Source organism: Engystomops pustulosus, chromosome 2, assembly GCF_040894005.1.
Source record: "Engystomops pustulosus chromosome 2, aEngPut4.maternal, whole genome shotgun sequence".
Taxonomy (NCBI): Eukaryota; Metazoa; Chordata; class Amphibia; order Anura; family Leptodactylidae; genus Engystomops; species Engystomops pustulosus.
In genome coordinates this window covers 224160769-224183418 of record NC_092412.1, presented here as the reverse complement: position 1 = coordinate 224183418, position 22650 = coordinate 224160769, and the positions used below count along the sequence as shown (strand labels likewise).

Below are 22650 nucleotides of genomic sequence, written 5' to 3'. Positions count from 1 at the left end.
CATGTGATATTTCAGTTTTTATTGATTAATAAATTAGCAAAAATATCTACATTTTTGTTTTTTTCTGTCAAGATGTGGTGCAGAGTGTACATTGATGAGCAAAGAAAAAGAACTTTTTTGATCTTTCCAATTGACTGCAATGAATCAAAGAGTGACAAATTTAAAGGGGTCTGAATACTTTCCGTACCCATTGTAGCTGTTATATCTATCCAGAGAACCACTCAAACCCCACAATCATTAAAATAGGGGTCCAATTCTCCTAATTGTGATCACTGCGCCACAGCACCCACAGAGAGGATTTTGGAAATGGACAATATAATAGAATACAAGGAGATTTACAGGTCCAGGATTGTTTCTAATACAGAGAGACCTTCTTGCATTCAGGTTTGTAGACTGCCCACTTCTACCAAGTCTCAGAAACTGTAGCTATTGAATCAAATACCTAAAAACCTAGAATCACCAAAACAAACCTTTGTAACATAAAAAACTACAGTTTTATAAATACTAGGTGTGATATGGATGGGGGGGGGGGTGTCAACAATTGTGTCCAGGAGCTCCTGTCTCCTAAAAGCACCATCTCTTAGGCACAGAATCACAGTAGCATGGAGAATTGACCCTCTACTGTGACCGAAAATAGATTGTGATATTGTCTCGCTCTGAAAAGCAGAACCGTACAATGCTATATCCTTTTACAGGTATAATGACGAAAAGTGAAGGTTGAATCACGAAGAAGCAATGAAGATATCCTAGCGCTTTTCCTTTTCAGAACATAGACAAAATAGGCACTCCCGCCATTAAAAACGTTCCCAAACATTATATACAGATAGCAACAGTCCTGGGTAAGGGACTGGTAGAAGTACATAGAGAATAGCAATGGGCATTGATCTGCAGTGTCCACAATGGTTGAACATACCCTTACTAAACGAGGGTGTGCAGCCTTGATCTTAGTTAGGCCTAGTGCATACATTAGAAGAACTGTATTACAGATATGTATCCTCTATCCCAGTGATGGCGAACCTTTTAGATGCCGAGCGCCCAAACTACAACCAAAACCCACATTTTTCTCACAAAGTGCCAATGCGAAAATGTAAGCAGTAAGTTATGACTCCCTGCTCTTTCACAGGTTTGAATTGTATTGGCACCTGAGGACACCAATACAGTAGATAGAAGGAGAAGAAATTGCCAATTATCATTGTAGCTTCCTTCCAGGGTCTTGGGACTGCAAGAGGCCTTGATTCCTGTCTGGCGAACTCTGTGCTCGGGTGATGGCGCGGGTGCCCATAGGTTCGCCACCACTGCTCTATCCTGTGGATAAAGGAAAAATGTTATCATAGAGGAAACATCCCTAACATTACAGAATGTGGATCTGCCCACATGTTAAGAAGATTTCTATGCACAAAGTTACAGAGAATCCAGATATAACTTTACAAACTTTGTTATTTTCCCCACTTGAAAGTTGCCCCCAGTAACAAATGGCTGTGATAATGCTCTGCGTGGAGTATCAAAAGGTTAATACAGGCAGTCCCCGGGTTACATACAAGATAGGGTCTGGAGGTTTGTTCTTAAGTTGAATTTGTATGTAAGTCGAAACTGTATATTTTATAATGGAAGTTTTAGACAATTTTTTTTCTTTTGCCCCAGTGACAATTGGAGTTTCAAAATTTTTGGTGTAATTGGACCAAGAATTATCAATAAAGCTTCATTAGAGACATCTTACAGCTGATCATTGCAGTCTGGGACTATAGTAAAGAATCCAGAGAGCTTCACCAGAGGTCACATGGGGCAGAGGGGTCCGTCTGTAACTATGGGTTGTCTGTAAGTCGGGTGTCCTTAAGTAGGGGACCGCCTGTAACTCAAAAAACAAAGATGTCTTAAATCTGTGATCTCCCAGCTTCCACTGTACACATTACATAAGGGTTTAAAAATAATAAATTATATGCTTATGAATAAGAAGACATAGTCAGGTCCTCAGGTCAAGTAGTACTGCCAGGCAGATGACAGGGAAGAGCTTCTTCCTACAATCACAGTAACTCCGCAGACCATTGTCCTCTACTGCCATCTTTTGGACTAATTTGGTTCAACAAATAACTAATCATCGCTACATTTTAGTTAAATACTGTATGTAAGAGGTCCACAAACACATCCTTGTGGGCTACCAACAAATATAATAGATGCTATGGTGTCACCTTTTAACTGTTTATTATACATTATCAAACTTTGCAAAACTTTTTAAGAATCACTCCTTTTTCTGGAAAAAAGATACTACTTGTGTTCTATTGTTTTTCGAAAATAGATAATGGAATTGCAAAGGGGGATCCCGGCAATATTTATTCCCTATCCACAGAATAAATCACCTGTGACCACGCATTTACAGGCGCATTTACAGTCCCCGGATTATGTACAAGATAGGGTCCATAGGTTTGTTCTTAAGTTGAATTTGTATATTTTATCATTGTAGATCCAGACAATTTAATTTTTTGCCCCAGTGACAATTGGAGTTTCAAATTATTTTGCTGTAATTGGACCAAGAATTATTAATAAAGCTTCATTACAGACACCTTACAGCTGATCATTGCTGTCTGGGACTATAGTAAAGCTTTCTGAGAGCTTCACCAGAGGTCACAGTGGGCAGAGAGGTCCGTCTGTAACTATGAGTCGTCTGTAAGCCAGGAGTTCTTAAGTAGGGGATGCCTGTATTCCCCATCCTGAGGCTCAGCAGAAGGGGGGACCACACAATGTAGGAATCTGATAGCATAGCTGAGCTTATTATGCAATGATCATTTCTTTTTGTGAACTTTTATGTGTCTGCATGGTACATGGTACGAAAGTGATAATGCAACTAAAATAAAATAAAAATAGTTGTACAATTTATTGCTTCATGCTTGAGAAAGGCTCCTTGTGAGCTGAAACGTCACACATGGAATAAAGACACCCCTTCTTTTTTTACACTATTTTGGAGAGCTGCCTGTTCCTGAAGTGTACAATTTATTGTTTATACAATGATGTATGTGTCTTCATGGAATACACTATAAAAAATCTGTGTAGTTGGTGTTACTTTGTATATTTATTTATTCACTATTTTATTAAATCTATATACAGTATATGGGGGTTATTTATGATGGCTTCTGTGCCTAGACACTGGTGTAGAAGCCCTGAAATAATCGCAAATGCTAGATTATTGCTAACACATAGAATTATTTCCCCCTTAATGCCAACTTCATGCCGGGGGGCATAGAAAGACCTGGCATGGAAATAAACAATGCGCAGGGCCCCACCGGATACATCAAGTGGCTGAAGCCTCCTGATGTATCTGGCTGCGCCTTATGGGCGGCATATGATAAATAACCTCTTATATACAAGCGCCGGTGTATGATAAATAACCCCCTATATGTCTTTTTAAACTAGATTTTAGAAAAAAAAAATAGTTTGTCTTCTGCACTTGTTCAATTTCTCAAACATGACGGCAGGCTACCCAGTCCATTCTGCTCAGTCACAGTCTTATTTCTGCTCTCCTTAAATAGGACCTGTCACCCTGTATAAGCCCGCTAGGGGCTGCTTTCTAGCCCTAAACTGCTAGCTTGATGGAACCGAGCTTACAGTGGCAATCGCCAGCCTATGGTGTGGGAGAGACGGCCCGGGGAATAAGCATTGGAGAGGGGAGCGCCTCATTTACAATTATGGCCGATCAGTAGAGCAGAGATATGGGCCATTGATTCATTTGATAAGCTTTAAGATATCACATTATAAGGACCTGAGCCGTCTGCAATGTATCTATATACATAACGGCTGCAGACGAGTGACGGAATAAAATTTTAAATGAAGACAAATTGCAAATTTCGTTGTATTCCATAAAACAGCCAATGCAATACAAAATTGGTTTAAAAGTGTCCATAACTGTTAAAGGAAATCTATCCGACCCAAACTAATTGCTATGATTTCATTTCCCAGCTGCTCCTTCCATGCCAAAAGTTAACTTTATAAATATGCAAATTGTGGAGCATTAACAGAGGCTCTGGCTCCTTCGCAATTACAATGCCCTCTGCTGCACATGCACTGCCCAGCGCCTTCTCGCCCTTCCCCCTTCAGCTACATCACTCCTAGGTCCAGGAAGATGTGGAGGCCAAGCCCTGTGGTCCACTACCAAAGCACTTCAGCTTAATTTTGTCATTTTGTACACTAACAGAAAGGAACAAAGTGGCACTACCAAGTGGCATCACAGCACTAGATCTCCAGCGGTGCAACAATCCCACATGACAACCAGCATTACTGGTAATCGAAATAGAAGGAACATGTGCAGCACTCACATCTTCTGATCCAAAAAATCTTTATTCCTTGAGACCCTGGCGTCCGTGTGTCTGTCTGATGTTGCCACGAGGATTAAGATTTTTTAGGTCAGAAGATGGGACTAATTGTCATTTTGGCATGATAGGTGCAGCTCGACAATAAAAACTATGTGATGTGTCGACATATCCCTACATAGCATAACAGTTAGTTCGGGTAGGTAAAGCATGGTGGCGGATTTCCATTGGTAGCACTTTGGAGAAAACTTTTTTCATGCCAGTAGAGTATATGAGGGGGTCGCAGAAGTACTCTTACTCTTTAAACCTAGGCCCTGAACTTGGCATAACACAATGGGGGGAATTTATTAAAACTAGTGTTTTAAGCAACAGTCTTAAAATCCCATCATCCCGTATCAGCTCCGGCCTCTTATTAGAAGCGGATGCAATCTCTACCAGTTTTGATCTGTTTAGACCAGGTTTTACCTTGCAGAGATTTTGACCGGCGGACATAGTAAGTACGGTGGGCCAATGGGTACACACCCCTGCCCTCCCACCATGCTACCCGACACGCCCAAATAGCAATCAGGAAGAAAATCAATGATCACTTGATGGGAATTGGGAGATTTTTATGCCTGTGCGTAAAAGGCATAATAGATCCTCCCCTGTGTATTAGATTTTCCTACAATGTTCATTTATATAGAAAGTAATAGAAGGCAGTAATATCATCCAAGATTTGCTGTGTGCAGTTTTTTTAGAAGTAGCTATTTCTAGTAAACTAAGTTTCCTCTAAAGTGCATAGAAGAGCCGGAGATATATTCTCATCTACTGAATTTACCGTCGCTTGCTCCAGTAGAGTAAGTAAAAAATGAATCCGTCTGCTCCTCATTATAGGTACATGTGTTCGCCTCAGATTTGCATTCCTGCTTTGTTTAGCACACTCTGCAGATATAATAACGAGAGATATATCACGGCGAGGCAATTAGTGTGTGAAGAACGCTCCACATTTACTCGGCTTGCCTTGGCAATCCCTGTGTGACATCTCTCTCCTCTTGGTATCTGTTGTGCTTTGTGGAGGAGTGCCACAGACATAGAGGAAATATTTTATGGGTCCCATTAGGAAAGCAGCGCAGCTAATTTATCAAGCTGGGAGTTAATGAGTGGTGCCAAGCACCCGGTCCAGGAAATCCATCGCAAGATGGAGATGGGACATTATAACTTTATTTCAGCTAATCCATCATTTAGGCAGGAGAACCTCTGAGCTACTCAAACCTTGTAATCTTCAGTGCTGCTTGTGACCCATAGATGACTAGGTAATCCCTTGTCATCTACGGGTCAAAATAATCCCATGTGTAAGGATTTATACTAATATTATATGTCATCTAGCAGTGACCTCCTTTTCTAATGGCGTTACGTTCTCCATCTCATTGCAGCCTACGTCCTGAGTTGTGGATTCCCACGAAGACCTGCTTATGGTGATGTATCTGTCACCAGCCTGCACCCAGGAGGAGAAGCATATTTCTACTGTAACACAGGCTACCAATTACATGGGCCACATGTATTAACCTGTCTAAATGCCACAAGGCCATTCTGGAATAATCGAGCGCCTCAATGTATAGGTAAGAAATGTTTGCGGATAAAAAAAATACGGAACATTGAAATTTATGGTAACCTGTTTTCTGTCATAATGTTTCAAGAATTATGTAATGAAACAGATTGTCAGAAACTTCTCTTTTTTGTAATGATTCATAGGGAAGGGTGGAAATAAGTTGTTGTTAAGGCCAAGTTATTATAGAAACAGTCAGTGTATATGCTAGGAAAGATACTGGTATATATATGCTAAACATATCCATATATATGCTGGCAGGTGGGGGCATACTTTTTGCCTCCATCCAACACAGGATGGAAAAAAGTAGCTTGCTTCCTTCTGTTGAGGAATGGATAAACTCAGCAGAGGTAAAAAATAGAGGGGACAAATGCAATATAATTGAATCCATCCCCAGCCTCCACTGAGCGTACACTCTGGGAGGACCCATCTGATGTAACTGTCCTTATATGGATAGTTCCATCACTGGAGAAACACAATGAACATCAGCAGCAGCCAATCACTAGCCACTGACAATGTTTCCCACTGTATGAGCATATGGTGGGATGCCTCCTAGTCCCCCATTGTAAGGTGTGAATTAGTTACTTATCGAACACAGGAGATGAAAACTAGTGATGGTTAAGCACTTCCAGTCCTCCAAAATTTCTGCCTTCACTTCCTCTTCCTGAACAGGTAGAGCACCCTTAAAGGAAACCTATCACTTCCGATGGTGGGTATAACCAGCAAATGCCGTGCACCAGCTCAGGGTGATCTGGTGCCAGCGCTAATTTTCGTTTTTAAACCGATATAAACCGTTTAAATGCTTTATTAATATTTATATACAAGTACCTTCATTGCACCGTGGTCCGCACTCGGCGCACCATGTGCGCAACCACTTTGTGCGCCTGATTAGGAAGTGGTCGCGCGCATGGTGCGCCGAGCGCGGACCACGGTACAATGAAGGTACTTGTATATAAAGATTAATAAAGCGTTTAAACGCTTTATATTGGTTTAAAAACATAACGAAAGTAAGCGCCGGCACCAGCTCACCCTCAGCTGGTCCACGGCATTTGCTGCTTATACCTTCCGATGGTGGGTTTCCTTTAAGCATCACGCACACAACCATTGTTTGTGGACACGCATGTTCACGTGTCTATCTACGGGTTCATATACACATGGCCATAGTTTCCACAGTCCTCTGTCAAATAACTGCCAAATTATGGATCAGGTCCTATTCCTGCCTGTATTTGAGGACCAGGCAGGCTGCAAACAATAGACCACGGGTGTGTGTTTAGCTATTAATTTATCAGCTGCACCCCCCACCAATATAATATTGATAATCTTTCCTTAGGTCACCAATATTTTTAGCCTGACAAAGCTATTTACTTATATATTATTATTTGGTATAAATAATTTGTTGTCGCACATGAGAGGTCTTATGATTACCAGGTGTATATGTAAATCCATGCAAAGGTCTTCCTCTGTCAGTTAACCTGCTACCTATTCAGATATTTTCGGGCTAGCTCTTCTGATTGTTATTCTCTTGCTTTACTTCTAAATTTCTGGTTATCTGCTTCTGGCCTACATTTTGTGACTTTCCCTTTGGACTTTGATTTTGTGCTGTACCTACTAGCTCAGTTTTGTTCTGGACATCTGACCTTTAGAGGATATCTGCCAACAGATTTACTGATAGTAGACTGCCCTAACTTACTAGTTATTTGTGTTTTATAGTTGCTGGCAGCTTTTTCTTATATTTGTGAACAGAAAAAGATGAATTCTAGAGAAAAAACTTAATAATCCGCAGGTGCTCCGGCCTACGTCAGCAGAGTGCCTCTTGGCTCCGCAGTCTCATAATCTATGCATGCCCCTATTCTCAATATTACTCCTTGTCCCTCCCGCTCATCTGCAGTCAGCCAATAACTTCACCTGGCTGTCTACAAGTCTTGAGCATGGGTGATCATACTTCCAGCCGACTACAAGGAAAGTATGATCTGACTTGCAGACAGCCGGTTGACATAACCGGATGTCTGCAGGGGTCATATTGAGAGATGGGGGGGATGCATAGATTATAAGACGGAGGAGTCAAGAGGCACTATGCTGACGAAGGCCGGAGTGACTCCGGATCATTAACATATTTTTATAAAGCCTTTTTCTGCAGAATGCCGCTGTTTCAGCATATAAGAAAAAAAAAGCGGTCAGCAACTATAAAACACAAACAACAAGTAGGTTAGGACAGTCCGCTATCAGTAAATCTTATGGCAGATATCCTTTAAAGCCACAGAAGTTTCATACAATAAAGAGAAGACACTAAGAAGCCATATCTGCGGTTCAATGTACAATACTGCTACAGTGAATTCCTGTCTGTCATCTCTAATTAACTTGGATTATTTTTATTTCACATAAAAGAGAAGTTTATATTGATCAGCGTTCGGAGCATGAGAGGAGCTCCATTAAGAACACATCATGTTAGGAAGCAAATGTAAAATGTATTCTTCAATTACACAAGTGAAATGACTGGCAAGACAATTTCCGTAATGTATTTCACTCGGGGCGTTGAAAAACACATCGGGCACATTTATAAAAAAATTATTTTTTTCTCGGCGTCTGCCAAACTGGGGTCATATTTGCTGAATGTGTGTCCAATTTACAAAGCGAGTGTGAAAAATATAAAAATAAAAAATACTCCTTGTCTGACCCAATGTTTGTGTCTTTTGCTTGTGGAAGTAGAAGCATTGAAGAATTACAATCCTGAAATTCTGGAACTCTCTTCTGATACAGAATTGTTCCAAATCACTTCTCATTTGTCACCAGTAATTGGCAAGGTTTATAATAAAAAAAAACACGGACACCAGAGATGACAAGTCAGTGACGGATTAAGAAAATCATCAAATTACTTCTGTTCCTAGGATGGTTCTCTCCCATTACATAGCACTGGGGGGAATCAACACTGTGTCTCAGGGTCTGAAAGTTTCTAGCTAGAAAACACTTGTCTTTCCCTGCGGCAGATTTATCACTGTAATAATGAATTCTAGTGCAGGATAAGAGTGTCGTTCCTATTTTAGACCTACTTTTAGTTGGAATAAACTGTACGCCCATCTCACAGAGGCCACACCCCCTTAATCGGATAAGTTGGGAAACTGCCTTGATAGCTTTGGTCCAAGACATTTGAGACAGTGTTTTTGCGCAGAACCACCAGAATTGTGGCGCAAGTGCGTTAATAACCCCACCACAACCACCACCACTGTGGTACAGTCTTCTATTATGGAATTGTTATTTGTTAAAAAAAAATAATATTTTAAATCTAATTGCAATACTAAATCTAAGGTTCAGAATGAATACAAGGCTCCATTATCTGCTCTTTTATTCTGCACAATTATTTTATTACCATATAATACTTAGTGATGAAGCTTTATGTATGTATGATACCCATGTAGGACCCTATATTGATGTACTTTGTTAATACCGCATTTTATTGCAGATTATGCTTAAAGGAATTGTCCACTTTCAGCAAATAATTGATATTGTTTTTGTGAAATGAAAAGTTATACAATTTGCCTTTACACTTTCTGTATTAATTCCTCACGGTATTCAACTATAGAAAGTTTCCATGTTTACTTACAGTGAATAGAAATCTATCCATGGTCATGTGATGTCACACAGGTGCACGGCTCATTATATAACACAGCTCTGATAATTACAGCTTGTGCATCTATATGACATCACAAGACAATGGACAGATTTCTATCCACTGGAAGTAAAGCTTTCTATAGAAAGACAGCAAGCAGAGATGTTGAAAACCATGAGGAATTGATGTAGAAAGTATATTGGCGAAATGTATAACTTTTATTTACACAAACCGTATCAATTATTTGCTGAAAGTGGACAACCCCTTTAAAGATAACAGCAAGGTTGCATGCACATGGCCATTGTGTTTGGACTATGGTAGCCACACACATCTCCATGTGTTTCTATGGGCTCACACATATGAGGACATATTTATCAGGGCCTCAGTGCCATGTCAGTGGCTAGCTTATTGATAGCACTTGTGATTATTTGCCTCTTGGGGCATGAAGGGAGGGCAAGACCGGCCGGGAGTGGGCCGGCATTGGGCGTTACTGTCCCCACGTCGACACACTTGCTGCTGCCAGGGACTTATCACATGGGTAGTATAGGCGCTGCGCAGCACCCTGTAGCCTCTTGATGTATTTTGCTGTGAAAATGCAGCGGTGGGGCACGTGTGCCGGCGTATGATAAATATCCCCCTCGGCCACAGTTTCTAAAGCCCTATGTATGATCTGCAAATTACAGAGCAGATCTCCTTCTATTGTCACTGGCATGTGACCAGATCTATTTTATACAATGCCATCTGCAGATAGGACACTATGTACAAGCTAATAAGCTGTTACTGCTCTATAACATGCTACCTGCAGCTAGGACACTATATACAATCTTCTGGCCCCTCCTGCCTTATAACATGTTGCCTGCAGATAGGACACTCTGCAATTGACTCAGCTGCTTCTGCTCTACAACATGCTACCTGCAGATAGGACACTATATATAATCTTGCTCGACCCTTCTGGCTCTATAACAAGTTGCCTTCACATAGGACACCATATATAATCTGCTCAGCCCCTCCTGTCCTATAATATATTGCATGCAGATAGGGCACTCTGCAATCCACTCAGCTGCTTCTGCTCTATAACAGAAGATAGGAAAGAGCGTGCAAACTTCTCAGCTTGCCCTGATCTATAACATGCTGTCTACAGATAGAACACAGATATACAATCTGCCCAACTCCTCCTACATGGTAGACTTTAGAATTGTTGCTACATGTAGTTGGAACCACCATTAGTAATTATTTTTGTTTCTCTAACTATAATACATGGGTTTCCAGCTACATGGTGAGGCTGCACTATTGGACACAAATGGTTAATCTAATAATCGTGAACTCCGTTATAGTATTTATTGTTTACTACCACGACTAATCTTCACCTTCCTACCTACACACATCAGACAGCCGCTCTTGTACAGCTCCGGCATACCCCATTTCATTGCTAATTAGTACCTTGCCACACACTGAAATGAAATGGAAAAAATAAAACATGGATTTTTTTCCTGCGGTATAATACATGGTTCTGAGCAGGATGTCATTTTAGAATGGTTTTTGGATTGTATAAAACAGAGGGAGCTTTTGCAGAAAAGTATATGCCTCAGGTAGGTATTTAAAATGCTACATTTTGTTAAAACATAAAGCTGCTGTTTTGGAAAAAAAAGTCATTGGAGCCACTCACAAAGGTGTCCACCTCCAAATTCCTTATCTACATGAATACAGAACCTTCTCATCAGTTTGTAGGTTTGAGATTGGCCATGTCTAATTTTATCAAGCCTGTTTCTGAGTGCACCAGCAAACAAAGCCCCACCCCTACTGCCCTTAGAACCTAATTTGCATAAATCTAAATAAAATTGGGTATTTTCTCTTAAATGACAGGTCTCTGTGAATCCGTAAAAGTGTGTTGGGAAAGTTTATAATGTTCCCCACACAGAGTTAGTCTGATAATGAAAATATAATTTAATTTTTTAACTAAAATTTTAAAAAGACTTACGGTAATAATAGGTTACAATTATAGTTCCATGTGTTCTTTATCTCCTGTACAGCTGCCTGTGGAGGACTCATAAAAAATGTCACTACTGGACGTCTTGTGTCACCAAACTTTCCAGGAAACTACAGCAATAACTTGACCTGCCACTGGGTCCTAGAGGCACCGCCAGCACAACGCCTCCACTTGCATTTTGAGAAGGTCTCCCTGGCAGAGGATGACGACAGGTAGCATGCTACTTTTATCTTTAGAAATATCACAAATATATTAGTAACATTTATTGACCCCAAAAAAGTTTACAATCAAAAGTAATTTATGTCACTGGTTGGGATGAGCAAAGCAGCAATGTTCTGGTCTTTGCCGGTCCCTGGATCCAAACCCAGATTTAAGAACGTTCGTGCTCAACCCCCCACGAGAAACACCCACGTTTGGTGCTGGCACCGATCATAGGTGTTAACTGATCAAATAGTGACTCAGCTTACATGCCGCCATTATTTCTAGGATTGCCTCTCTCCCTGGACGTAAAGGGAGGAACGATCCGAAGGAAAATGGTGACAAAACAGACAGTGGGTGTAACCGGTGAGGGTGAGCATTAAGGTTCCTGTATGCAGACCCAAACTGTCAGGATCGGGTTCAACCAATCTTGGCCAACCCCAAACAGAAAGAGTCCGTTCATCCCTAGTAACAGGAAATCTGCAGTTTAGGTATTTTTACTGGAGATCTGTGTAACCACACCTTTGTATGAGTTAGTAGCAGAAGGACTGTGACAAATGCATTTATAGAACTTCAGCTGGAGAGTACTGGAGGAGGCCATTCCTATCTGCTGTAATATCTAACTAGAAGCCTATCATACATCTTTCTCGGAACAGAGGAAAGGGCTGTGCTGTAAGATCTCAAACAGGAGTTCACCACAAAGCACCAAGTCCAGAATATAAATGCATATTTCACAGTCCTGCTGCTACTAACATAGGCATACGGTTATACAGCTCTCTAGGGCTTCTACCTAACACTGTCTGCAGCTTTGTATGGTAGGTATTATTTTTGTGATGGCACATCAGATACAATTTCTTTCATAGTAAGGAAATATTGACCTTATTGTTAGGAAATATTTACCCTCTGTGTAAATTCTTCTCTGTACCCAATACCCAACAGAAAATCAAATTGAGATTACATTCCGAGAAAACCAGGCAGAAACTCAAGATCAATATTATAAAACATTGTACTCTGAGCATACATCTCCAGGAATCTAGATCACTGCCACTAGAGTGCCGCATCAATATTTTAAGACATGGTTTTTCAACTTAAAATAATGTTCCAATAGATAAAGTTGGAAATAAAGTTTCATTTCTTCTTCTATTCTTTTCAGTTTGTTCACTTTGTGTTGCCGTCTTGAGAATATTGTACATATTGATGCCTGATAACATCACTTGTTTGTTCTGCAGGCTCATCATCCGAGATGGCAATACTATTGACTCTCCGCCTCTGTATGACTCCTATGAGGTGGAGTATCTTCCGATTGAGGGTATACTCAGCACAGCTCAACACTTTTTTATAGAACTAACAACTGATAGTAGCGGCAGCTCTACGGGGGTGGCACTGCGGTATCAAGGTAATGCTGTATTGTCTTGTAGACTCGTTTTTTGGTAGTATTAGGCATGGACATACACATCAGGTTCAGGGGAAAGATAGGGTAACATATTATTTAGATGATGGGTGGCAGGGGAGGCAAAATCCACTCTATCTTGGTCATGTATATTGTTATGTCAGCAAACTAAATTTTGCTTTGACGGAACCTATGTCAAACTTTAGAAGAATACAAGAAAGTGGGGCAGTAATTCATAATACGACCTTGGATTTTAAGTTTGCCCAATATTCATTCAATGGGTAACCCTATAGCAGTGCAAAAAAATGTACACGTACATAAGGGTGTAAAATCTGATTCTCTATGCAACAGAAGGTGTGCTACAATCCATATGAAAATTCTGTGATGTACACATACACTAACCATTCCAATTGACAATAAGCATTGTTACCGTTTCTATCTTGCAGCCTATGAGCAAGGCCATTGCTATGAACCTTTTGTAAAATATGGCAACTTCACAAGTAGCGATCCTTCCTTCCCTGTTGGAACTATTGTAGAGTTCACCTGTGATCCTGGATATACGTTGGAACAAGGGTCTACAATCATTGAGTGCCAAGATCCTGGAGATCCCCAGTGGAATGAGACAGAACCTGCTTGTAGAGGTAAAAACTGAGTCATAGAGGCACACTTACTCACCCGTCCCGTCGTGATCCCCGAGGTGCGTTGTCTGACAAGGATTCGGAGCTGAAATCGTGCGTCCAATTTCCTGCATGTGTCACTTCCCCGCTCAGGTCCGCCGGAGTTCACAATCTTCTTCCCGGTGCATGTAAGTGCATGGCTTGTGACACAATTTTGAATGTTAAATCCCATGCTTAGGACGAATCAGTCGTGTTGTGCGATGGCCACGCCCCCGATTTGTGTTGCATGAAGGTTGGCCCGATTGCACCAAAATCCGATTGCGTGCGCCAAAAACCCCAGTTAAATGCGGAGCTAAATGGAAAAAGTCGGGAAACCCACAAGAAATGAGGTCCGCAGACCCTTAGTAATTGTGCCCCATAATGTGGACAGAACTTTCTGGTTCCTGGTTGCGAGTCATCTTCGGGGCAAATGGTAAATATCTCTTTCTGTTCTCAGCTGTATGCAGTGGGGAGATCACAGACTCCGCTGGAGTGGTTCTGTCACCCAACTGGCCTGAAGCTTATGGCAAGGGGCAGGACTGCATCTGGGGCATCCATGTAGAAGAAGAGAAGAGAATTCTTTTGGACATACAAGCGTAAGTGTTACTTTGTCCTTTTTACTTTAGATTTGACAAATGGGAATGATAGAGGCTACAGAACAAATTACAAATGTGCTCAATTCAGTGGAGTGGCCTTAGAGTAGGAGGACGTGGTAAAGGTCCTCTTCTCTATAGATCCTGCTATAGGTTAAAGGGAATAATACATTATATTCCCTATAAGTCATCTTCTTTCATAAGCTGTTGAAAAAGATGGTTATGTGTATATGTATATATAAAAGAAAATATTAATTGGAACAATTAAGAAAAATTATGATAGATAAAAACCCTGGCTTAAAGATGGCCTTTTACCACCTCTTCCTACTCCAACTCTTTGCGCTCCTCCACTTTATCTGGCACAGTTGTAATTTCTTTTGTAGCCCCTATTGTTCCCATGCAATCAGTTCTTTTTAATAAAGCTATTTCCTTTTATGTGGATGGGGCCAGGCAATCTACTCCATTCCAGAATCACATGACAGTAGAGCACTTAATTAGCAAGGACTATGCCAAAACTACCATATTTTTCAAATCATTAGATGTACTTTACTCTAGGTCACACTAAAACCCAGATTTAGTCATCCAAGAAAAGGAAAAATATATTTGACAGCAATTAAAACTACCCTGTTGGTCACACACAAGCACACAGGTCTGCGACATCCATTCACTCACACAGCACTGCTACAATCATTTAATCACTCACACAAGCAGAGCACACCCAGCTCCACTTCTTTCATTCACTCACACCGCTTTTCTACAACCATTCACTCACACAAGCACACACAGCTCTGCTACTTCCATTCACTTTACACAGCTCTGCTACAACCATTCACTCACACACCTCTTGCTACATTCACTCAATTACTCAGGTCTGCTACATTGATTCACTTACATGAACACACTAGTACATCCATGTACTCTGTCACACACATAACTCTTATCCATACCCAGTCCCAGACGCAACTTCTTTTCTGCCACCATCTTTTGGCAGGACGATAGTGTTTGAGGACCTTGTACTTATGCAGGAAACATGTGATCAGTCACATGCTTCTGACATCACACTAGATCCTGCAGTTATACTCATTATGGGACAAACAGAGTGAGAGCAATGCAATAGCTTTGTCAGCACTTCACCCAAGTATTACTAAAAGAGAGGTTGCAATGGGTCCACAAAATTCAAATGGTAAGGGTAAGAATGTGTGGACTTTTTCTGGTCCCATTGATTGATGAGATATGAGGAGTTTGTTGTGGACTAACAGCATGATATCAAGCCCAATAAGTAGAGTCCTCCTTAAAGAGATTTTCCGACAAAATAAGTAACAGGATAGGGACTAACTTGCTGATCGGTGGGGGTAGAGGGGAGTACGAGGGGTCCAATGCACCCCAGTTGGACCCCTCATTGCTCCCAAAAATGAGCGGAGCAGCAGGACGTGCATGGCCAGGCTACCCCATTCCCCTCTATGTAGCTGATGGAGATTGCAGAGTACGGCACTCGTCAATCTCAGTCAGCTCCATAGAGATGAATGGGGCAGTGCGGCTGGCTGCTCCGCTCATCTCGGGGAGCGACAAGAAATCCAACTGGGGTACTTCGGACCCCATCAGAACCCCTCGTTCTTGTGATCGTTCATCACTGAGACCCCCACCGATCAGCAAGTTAACTTGTTTTGTGGGAAAAACCCCTTTAAGCAGCCATATAGCAGAATGTTAGTGGCTCAGTTTGTACAGTCAGGAAAATTAATTCCATAGAGGAAAGTGTTTTATGGGAAATGTCTGCCAATAATTCTGAATCCCCACATTCCCCGTCCCTCCTCGTTGTGTATTTCCTTCGAGGTATTGGATGTTGAGGAACGCAACATTTTCTGCGAGGAGATTATTATTAAACTTCCTTGCTCTGTTGGTTAATTAATATTCTCTCATTTGCATATCTCTCTTTTTCTCTGTCTTGCCTGGAGTTGTCATTTCTGAACATATGATGGTAATAAACGATCCCGCTCTGTTTTTGCACCAGCGAGTGTCAGCAAAATTAATCTTCTGCTCCACACTCAGAAACCAATGTAGCCCCTACCATATCACAGCGTTTACAGAAAGCTCAGATCGCAGCTGGTGACGTGCTTGATGTGGCTCGCCAATTTTCACTGACTAGATAGCGGGTTTTTACATGATACAAGAATGTAAGAACTAAAGAGGTTACGGCAAAATAGGTTTAATTACATTTCCCCCTATATAGTAGTTCTGGTGTTATGTCGGATATTTTTTCTTTTCCTGCGCTTCTATTGACTTGTGAAAATCATAAGCTGAAGCGAATGAAATAATTGTGTTTTTGTTATATTATTATAATTTTTTTGGCAGTGTAGAAGTCTGGTAAATTCAATTTATTACTGTTCTGCTTATTAAGCGTTGCAATGCATACAAGGCATGAGTACGATTGGATAAGAAGTCACACAAGAAAAACAGGATTTGATATTTCCTAACTTTGACACATAAATTATATAAAATTGAACATTTTTAAACTTAATTTTTTGGCAGGTTTTTTTAAGTAACCCAGGATTGTAATAAATGGAATTTTTAATTCTGGTTACCATAGCTATGTCCACAGAGGTGTTTGCCTCTAATGATGTTGTGTTTCTTCTTTATCCTGGAAAAAAAAAACATTTCCAAATGAAATACACATTTCCATGATGACAAGATTCTTAATTATACTCAGGATAACAAAATAACACATTCTCCAATTAACTGTTAAAATATAATACAGCATTTCACAGATAAAAGTCCAACCTGGTGTTTACTATTTTCGTTCTTCCTGGATATGACCGTAAATCTTCTGACTATGGTTGGATTCTTCTCATGAATAGCTTTTCTTGTCTGCACACTGCCTCCTGCACCTTCCTCCAGCATTACAAAACCAGCTGAGACACAGGCACTTCCTGCTTGCAAGCAGCAGTGTGCAGAGACTTACTCTACAAGCTACCGACAGATAAGGTCTTTATCCAGGGAGGGAGGCATATATAAGAGCTAACAGGTGAATTAGCAGAGCAGAAAGTGTCATTGTGTGTTAAATGCATTTCATGGTTCTTTCATCACTCATCTCTGATCTGTCTCATCTCTCTTTTTCTGTGCCAGATACTAGTAGAATGTTAAGCAGCTAAATGAAAGTGTAGATAAACCATCTACCCTGATAATCTAAGCACATTGTCAGCACACAGCATCTCATAGCACAGAGGTATCATGAAGTGTCTGCTTAGAGGGTCCCCACCCAAACTCTGGAATCTTATACTGACCATCACTGAGTGATAGAACCAAAAACGGCAATAAAACTGACTAAGATAGCAAAGTAATTTGTGGTCAGGGGGATGTCATCTAAAGTCCTGTTACATCTGCAATGTAAGTTTTGCTTGTATTTTATTATATGGACCTGAAAATATTGACATTAGAATATCAATTTAAATCCAGATGTTGTAGAATTTTTTTTTTTATTTGGATTTTTAAATGCAACAATTTAAAAATAAAAAAAGAAAATTGTTTGGTTATTACCAGTCAAAGTCGTGTTTAGGAGTTAATATCCCTCAGGTTTAATTTACCCACACACACCAAGCTTTGTTCTTTATATTGACCATGCAGTTTTTAATTTCACCACAGCCTGAATGTTGGAAAGAACGACGTTCTCACCTTTTATGATGGTGATGACCTGACAGCCCGTGTCCTAGGTCGATACACAGGGACTCACAACCGCTTCAAAATCTACACGTCAATGGCAGACGTCATCGTCCAGTTCCAGACTGATCCTGGAAGTAACGTGTTTGGCTATCAGCAAGGTTTCATCATAAATTTTTTTGGTGAGTTTTTTGATTGTAGACTAGTTATACAAGCAATTGTGTATTATGTGCATGTCACTTTCCAAGATGACAAGGATATCAAGGTAAGTTTTGCTGATTCACTAGCTGTAATCAGGAATGTCATTCTTAGCTGGTGATAGGTTTTAATAGCCGATGCTATGATGATTTTAAAAATGTCAGCATAATGAATCTTTTTAGCACTTTATGAAACCTTTTTTCACATTACATGGGTCGATGCACGCAGCGTGCGGTGAGCAGCTGCAGCATCCCATGTGCCTGTGTCTTCTCTCCTCCACACTCATCCAGCTCCCTCCATACTTCCTATCATGTGCATGCATTGAGCATGTAAGGTAGGGAATGGAATGGAATGGAGGAGGGAAAGAATGCTGAGGCATTTTTAATATTAGCATAGCATAGGCTATTGGAACCTGTCACCATCTAAAAATGAAACACCTGATGACAGATTCTTTGGCTTTATAGATATACAAATCTTTAAATCATCTTGGTCATCTTCTGTATCCATTCTGTACAGCAATGTCCAAAATACTACATAAGGCTCTTTCATGCGACCTGATGTTTTCGGTTGTATGATAACCATAGTTTACCATTTCTCTATGGGTAGCATACAGCCACATGCATTTAAATGGGCAATGCATCCATCCATATGAAAGGAAGCAATGCCCACCATACCGTACATGGTAAAAAGATAGAGTCTCCTCTCTCCAGCAAGCAGCTGTATGCTCGGCTGAGTGAACATACACTTGTGTGTGTGAAAGAGGCTTAAGAAGTAATATAGGGAATTTATTCTTGTGCATTTTTCAGTCAGTTTTGCTGGATATGACATCTGTTCTGAGATTTACTCGACTTTCTACCAACACTTACTGAGATGAGATTGAAACATTTTGTTACAGTTGCAAAACGGTAGTCAATTAGGTAAACTGGCAAAAAGTTTTACAAGTTTTGGGAAGCCAGAATTTTGGAGTGCTGGAATGATAAATTCACAAAACTGTTCTCATCGCGAACATCTTTGCCTTTGCAAAATTATGAAATTATGATGTGGATTATTATACTAACAATTAATTGTTCTACATTTTATTTCCGTTGACCTACACTGTGGCAAAATTTGGTTCTACTCATTTTTGTGATTTTTGCTCTGTTCGTAGAAGTACCAAGGAATGACACATGTCCAGAATTACCAGAAATCCCCAATGGCTGGAGGACCACTTCTCAGTCTGAACTTGTCCATGGTACTGTTGTAACCTACCAATGTTATCCGGGCTATGAGATCGTAGGAACTGAGCTTCTCATGTGTCAGTGGGACCTTACGTGGAGTGGAGACCTTCCAGCATGTGAAAGGGGTAAGAGGTAACACTAATACCTGACCCCATCATCACCGGTCCATATGATCACAATTCTTCTGAGTTATCATCAACAGGATCCTATTTCTTAGAAGAATATCTCATATTTGATACAATTTCTGTTGTGACATAGCTCGTCTGCAGCCCTTGGAAATAGACCCATATGTTGGTGCAATTCCAAGGACTGCACACATTGGACAGAACAGGAATCCTAGCATCATATAGAGATATGAAGCGAGGACTGCGTGTCTTCTGGATGAACGGTGTTGCTGTCTGTAACGTTTGTGTGCAGCAGGTCTTAAAGGGATTGTCCACTTTAAGCACCTTACAGCAAATTATTAATATTGTGTGTGTAGCAAAAAGTTACAAAATTTTCCAATATACTTTCTGTACCAATTCTTCACATTTTTCTAGATTTCCACTTGCTGTCTTCTTACTGTCATGCACCAGGATGCTTCATTGTTCATGAACACCAGTCCATGGTCATGTGATGTTGCACAGACTCGTTACCATGATACAGTTACCATGATACAGCTTTCATTAACCTAATGAGCTGTGCACCTGTGTGATATCACATGACTAGGAATCGGTGTTTATCTACAGGAAGTAAACAATGAAACTTCATGTTGCAATGAAACTTAAAAAAATTGAAAATTTTCACTACACAAACCATATCAATTATTTGCCCAATGTGCTTAAAGTGGACAAACCCCATTAAGTGCAGCATAGGAGACCTGACCCCTTTACAAGACAAATGTAATTTTATTGGAGCATCATTCAACAACTAGTCACAAAAAGTTCACAACCACAAAAGTTTAATCTAAAGTTTATATGTCTATACATTCAATCTTACTACATTTGTAATTGAGGTAAGAACAATGCGAAATTTTGTGCTAAGGCCTAATGTATATGGCGTTATTGCAGGTCCTTAGAACTTCTAACTTGGTACCCATAACATTCTATACAGCTCTAATGTACACATTTTTGGCTATATAACTACTACGGCCAGCAATGGATTATAATATAGGAGCTTTAGGTGGTAGCCTGGGGCCAAAGCTTTCTAGGGGGCTCATGGCCATCCAAACCACCCACCAAATTTTATACTAAAAAGAACCTTCACCCATGAAATCCTTGTACATCTGTTCCTGCTAATAATACACACATACAAAAAAAGCCATTTCAGGACCTTTGAAGGTCCTCCAAAGGTCCTGAAACCGCAGATTTAGAGCCTGAGTCAGAAGAGACGCATTCTACATTCCTCAAGAAGCTTGGTTCTACTACCATGTGTAGAAAGTTAATTTGAGGCTTGTAGGAGTAATAATGTTCATACAGCCCAGGGTCCATGGCAGTCTTAATTCCCCACTGACTAAGGTTACAATCTTATAGAGTTTTCTTAACTTGTTCAATATATACTCCAGGAAATCTTTCGGCCCATACGCTCATTGTATCCATAGACATATACTGGCAGACGGAGACATCCTTTCTTGCCTGTCTAACACTGTTGCGTCTTTCCATCCTGCTCCCTCTTCCAGCGGAGGCCATTGGAGTCTATAGGGAGAGTACTGCCTCCACCCCCAGCCTCTGCTGAGCATATGCTCAGGGAGGTCCCCAGTGATGTTCCTGTTCATGTAAGGAATATTACATCACTGGGGGAAACATCCAGAACATCATCAATCACTGTCTGCTCCCAATGTTCACTCCTCCTCCCTCTTTCAGGTAGATGTGCCTTCAGACGGATACATCCTAGCCCCCTGTTTTAAGGATACCCCGGAAATCCTCCCGATTTATCCCTACAAATAAACGTCATGTAAACCAAGCCTAAATATGATTCATTGCACGCTTCATAGAATGACTGAATGCAAAGATATTCCATGTAATACGATGCAATACAAAACACCATATGGCACCGCATGGAGTCCCTACAGCTTCTTAATACATTGTTGCAGGGCGATCCCTTGTATAGCAGCATATGATAAACTATTACACTGTTATAGGTGCATTCTGCCGTCAAAATTGGACTTTGAGTCTTTTCCAATGAATATACTTTTAAATACATGTCCCATCTGTTATTTGGAGCTCTACCCAGATCTGCTTATGTATGCAATGAGTGTGTTAGATAGGAAAAGAGTGATGGATTGATATCTCAGCCAGTATGATTCATTTCCTCCTGTCACAGCACCTGACTGAAGCAATTATACCGCCATGAATTGATACTGATTGAAACCATATTTTGCTTTAAATCCAGTTTAAAATGATTACTAAGACGAATCCGCCCCCAGAAAAGGAGCACAATGACCCGTGTCAGACTGCACGTGATTCTACACAATACTATGTAGCGCTCCGGGATAACAGGAACCACTGATTTTTTTTTTTTTCGCACAAATTAGGGAAGAGAAGGAGAAGAGTTAAAATCATCTTTAATGAACACATCTGCGAATAAAAAAAAAAAAGGACCTGAATGAAGTTAGGATGAAAGCGAAATCTACCAGATAATTAGACTGCCTGAGAGCTTTAATTGGTCTCATCTAACGGAAAATATGCTTTCCACCCACCTAACCCTCCGCTCCATCCCGCTTACTCCTCCCCACTAAAACGACTCCGCATTCCTGTAGCAGAAAATTGCATCAAAGCAGCGCTGCCCCGGTCCAGTGGAGCCACAATTACTCCAAGTTCTTCATTTCAAAGGCACTTAGGAGTCTAGATTAACATCGGTGGCAGAAGTTGTGAGCTTCAAATTATACTTGTTATGTTCTTATTCTGACTAATTGTATTATAAATTGTGATTACGGCTAAAATGCTGATAATTAAACAGAATTATCAGTAACACAGGCCTGTTACGGTGTTAACGTTGTATATTTAGCACCAGTTAGAATCTAGTCACGTCATGGAAATCAAGGAAGACCTTTCCAAGGGACTTTATGAAAGACATCAGATCTAATTGGTGCACAGGTCCATGTCCTAGCACTGATATCCTACAAACCACACTTTACTTCCAATTCCTATCCAAGAAAAATATTCAAAATTGATATATTATGAGAAGAACACAACTACAACAGCCATCATAATGGAGGATCTTTTCCATAGATGAAGTTCTCAGAACACCAAGTAGCCTTTACTGCCCCTATAGTTCTGCCCATAGCTACTCTTA

The 22650-nt window shown here is 40.6% G+C and overlaps 1 protein-coding gene across 1 annotated transcript in view; it reads left to right on the top strand.

Moving 5' to 3' along the window:
- The window catches only part of SEZ6 (seizure related 6 homolog), a 420901-nt gene that overhangs the window by 376207 nt on the left and 22044 nt on the right, over positions 1–22650 (top strand). Inside the window, exons 5-11 of the mRNA XM_072138287.1 lie at positions 5711–5896; positions 11518–11686; positions 12902–13068; positions 13509–13703; positions 14176–14314; positions 17948–18144; positions 19308–19502. Coding sequence (XP_071994388.1) covers positions 5711–5896; positions 11518–11686; positions 12902–13068; positions 13509–13703; positions 14176–14314; positions 17948–18144; positions 19308–19502 — 1248 coding nt within the window. The remainder of the gene's footprint in view (positions 1–5710; positions 5897–11517; positions 11687–12901; positions 13069–13508; positions 13704–14175; positions 14315–17947; positions 18145–19307; positions 19503–22650) is intronic.